At 48.3% G+C, this 3868-nt stretch overlaps 1 protein-coding gene across 1 annotated transcript; it reads right to left on the reverse strand.

Annotated features, from left to right (window-relative positions):
- Positions 1-2665: 2665 nt before the first annotated feature.
- Positions 2666-3595, reverse strand: LOC141155447 (olfactory receptor 12D1-like). Its single transcript, XM_073642312.1, has one exon. The coding sequence runs from the start codon at positions 3593-3595 to the stop codon at positions 2666-2668; it is 930 nt and encodes a 309-aa protein (XP_073498413.1).
- Positions 3596-3868: the final 273 nt, after the last annotated feature.

The following is a 3868-nucleotide window of genomic DNA, read 5'->3' on the forward strand; positions in this document are numbered from 1 at the left end:
AAGACGGATACCAGAGCGTCGTTATCCCAGGCCAGCTCCGAGGCAAGGGTACGGAACCGTATGGCATATTGGCCCACGGTGAGACTTCCCTGACGGAGGCGTAGCAGTGATGATGCGGATGAGGTCTTCCGTCCGGGTTCATCGAAGACTTTCCGGAAAGCCATGAGAAAGGCAGGCAAGTCGGACACCAGGGGGTCTCCTCTCTCCCATAGAGGATTTAGCCAGGCCAGGGCCTCCCCGGTGAGATGGGACATGATGAAGGCAATTTTGGCCCGGTCGGAGTTAAACTGGTGGGACAGGAGTTCAAAGTGCAGGGTGCACTGATTTATGAAGCCCCGAGCCTGGGCGGAGTCACCTCCGAAGCGAGGAGGTGCAGAAAGCCGGGGTCCGGGGTAGGATACCATGGTATTAGTGGACAGCGGAGCTGCCGGATTGCGAGTCATGGCACTGGCGGAGGTTGCTGGTGGAGCAGTCAGAGTGTCCAGGCGAGAATTGACATTCCGCAGGTGACCCAGGATGGACTCCTGTTGGGACCTCTGACGGGACAGTTCATGACACAGGTCCGAGAGCGAGGGAGCTTGGGTGCCACCGGGTTCCATGGCCCGAGCAAACTGTAACGGGTCTGGGAGGCGGAACCTCTGAGCTACTATACAAGGGGGCGGTCCTTGTAAGGGAGCGAGTGGCGACCAGGCAGGCAGTCACAGCAGGTGACCGGGTCAGTCTCTAGAAGAACGGGCAGGAGGTCACGGCAAGTGACCGGGGCAGTCTCTGGATGAACGGGCAGATGGTCACGGCAAGTGACCGGGGCAGTCTCTGGGTGAACGGGCAGATGGTCACGGCAAGTGACCGGGGCAGTCTCTGGGTGAACGGGTAGATGGTCACGGCAAGTGACCGGGGCAGTCTCTGGGTAAAGGGTTGGTACGACCTGTGGCGGCTGATGGTAGATGTGAGCTCCCAGGTGAGCAAGCGAGAGTCTCTGGATAAACGGGTGGTCACAGCATGTGACGGCGGAGCCTCCAGGAAGACCAACAGACAGGCGGCAGATGAGCGCTCCCAGGTGAGCGGGCAGAAGTCTCTGGACAGGCGGGTGGTCACAGCACGTGACGGCAGAGCCTCCAGGTAGGCTAGCAGACAGGCAGCAGATGAGCGCTCCCAGGTGAGCGGGCAGGAGTCACTGGACAGGCAGGTGGTCACAGCACGTGACGGCAGAGCCTCCAGGTAGGCTAGCAGGCAGGTAGCAGATGTGCGCTCCCAGGTGAGCGGGCAAGCTGGTCCATAGACAGACTAACAAGAGTTGGAAGGCAGACCGTCGGACCTCAGGCAAGCAGGCAGGTAGTTGATGTGCTCTCCCAGGTGAGCGGGCAAGCTGGTCCTTAGACAGACTGACAGGAGTAGTAAGGCAGACCGTCGGACCTCAGGCTAGCAGGCAGGTAGCAGAATATCAGGCAGGAATAAGACAGCAAGCTGGCAGGAATCTGGCAGGTATCTGGCAGGTAACTGGCAACGGGACCTGAGGGCTGAAGCAGAGTAGTGAACAGTGCAACAACATTGCTCGGGCACCTCCATTTTGGAGGAGGTGCCTTATATATGGTGAAGTCCTCCGGCCATTGGCCGGGGACTCCTTAGGACGGCGCGCGCGGCCCCTTTAAGAGGGAGAGAGAGTGCGCGCACGCGCCCTAAGCACAGTGGCCGGGAAGGAGCGCGCGCTGTCAGCAGAGCGGGAGGAGGACGCCGGGCACGGAGCAGAGAGGTGAGGGGAACGGCGTCCCTGCCTAGCAGAGGGCAGGGACGCCGGCGCTACAATCATCATCCCTTATCCTTGACCTTTGGCCATGCCATTTAAATGTGTGCTTGAAAGCACAATTGTGAACTATTTAAGGGCCATGTGCCTCTGTATCAGAGAGACTTTACAAAGAGGGAGCCAAGAGAGACTCTTCAGCACAGCATCCAGGGCACATGGCTCCATCAGGAAGAATACAGATCTGCTCCATTGACTATCACTGAACTCTCAGAGGCGTTATGAGGAAATCCAGGTTGGGACAATCAGGTCACCTGGCCACGTACCTCACTGCTCTATTCCCGGTGGGCCAGCAGAAGGGTGAGATTCTGTAACTTGCACCATCTTGTGTATTTGTTGGGACTATTCTATATGTTATTGTCTGTTTGGTGATTCAATAAAGTATTGCTACACTGTTTTACCCTCACCCTGTGTTGTCTGAGTAGTATTACGTCCACGGGAGACCCCATATCTCCACAAAAGTGCTTACCAATTTGGTTAAATTATTTTTAATTTTGACAGATCAGACTTTTATGAATGCAGCACTACTGCATATGTTTGTTTTTATTAAAAGAGAGTGATGTGGATTTTCTCTTTTGCTATATTTTTAAAAACATTTTGATTTTACCTTATTTTTTAGTCCTCATAATTGACTTGAACCTGCACTTGTCTGCTCTTAGAGGTAGATGCTGGCTGTGTAATGATGCAGGTTCGGTTCCTGAGCCTGCTTAAAAATGTGAACCCGACATTGGACATACCAGTATGTCCAAAGTCAGGAAGGGGTGAAATTAAAATACAGTTGATGCATTCATTGATTGAGATATAATTAGAAGGTTATTGAGATTAGAATCAACTGCCATTATGTTACTTACAGTAAATGTAAGTCATTTAGATATATTGACTTTTGATGAGCTTTTTCAATGATTTTCTAACGCCTTCATTTCTTAAAGTGTATATAATTGGATTCATTGCCGGCGTAATAACAGTGAACAATACAGCGGCTATCCTGTCTTTTTCTATTGAATTCTCTGAGGAAGGCCCAAGATATGTGGACATAGCAGTACCATAAAACAGAAGGACCACTGTCAGGTGAGAGGAACATGTTGAGAAGGCTTTTGACCTTCCTTGTGATGAGCGTATTTTCATAAGATTAATTATGATATAGACATAGGATATTATAGTAAGGATAAAGGTGCTGGTGCTAAGAAAACCAAGCACATTAGTCAGTAAGGCTTCATTCAGGTGAATGTCTGCACAAGCCAACTTTATCACCGGTTTCACATCACAAAAAAAGTGTTTTATCTTGTTTGAGTCACAGAAAGGAAGATACGATGTCATTATTGCATGAACGAGTGAGGTGGTAAGGCCAATGACCCAAGAACTTATCACCAACTGAATACACACAGATTTTCGCATTAGGGTCTTGTATCGTAGTGGTTGACAGATGGCAACATATCTGTCATAACCCATGAATGCCAGCAAAGTTCCTTCCGTACACCCCAAGAAATGAAAAAAATACATCTGAGCAAGACAGCCTTCAAGAGTAATAATGTTCTTCATGAAGAACCCAACCATCATCTTCGGGACTGTGATAGAAGAAAAACAAATATCCACAAAGGAAAGGTTGGCCAATAGAAAATACATTGGTGAATGTAGACAGACATCCTGGATCACTAGGTATACAATAAGAAGGTTTCCTACTACATCAAGACTAAAAAAGAAGAGGACTAAAGCAAAGAGGAACTTTTGAAGCCAAGGAAGGTCGGTTATACCGGTCAAGATAAACACATTCAATGATGTTCCATTCCACCATGCCATCAGTTCAATATTAACATAAAGCTAAAAAAATATATTTTATATTAATACATTTTAACTGTTATTTTATATTTAAATTATTTTTAAGTAAAAAGTTATTCAGACAGTTGGATCCTTTAATTTGGAAATCTGGTATTATTCAAATTTTCTGTGCAAAATATAAAAAGCATTCATATAAGCACTTGCCGCCCCACAATAAACCCAGTAAGACAGTTTTAACTAACAATTAAATCAGAACATACATTCAAAGCTCGATATCAGGATCTGTGAGAAGAT

Source organism: Phyllobates terribilis, unplaced genomic scaffold (genome assembly GCF_046119375.1).
Source record: "Phyllobates terribilis strain yellow unplaced genomic scaffold, ASM4611937v1 Scaffold_7__3_contigs__length_470593459, whole genome shotgun sequence".
NCBI lineage: Eukaryota > Metazoa > Chordata > Amphibia > Anura > Dendrobatidae > Phyllobates > Phyllobates terribilis.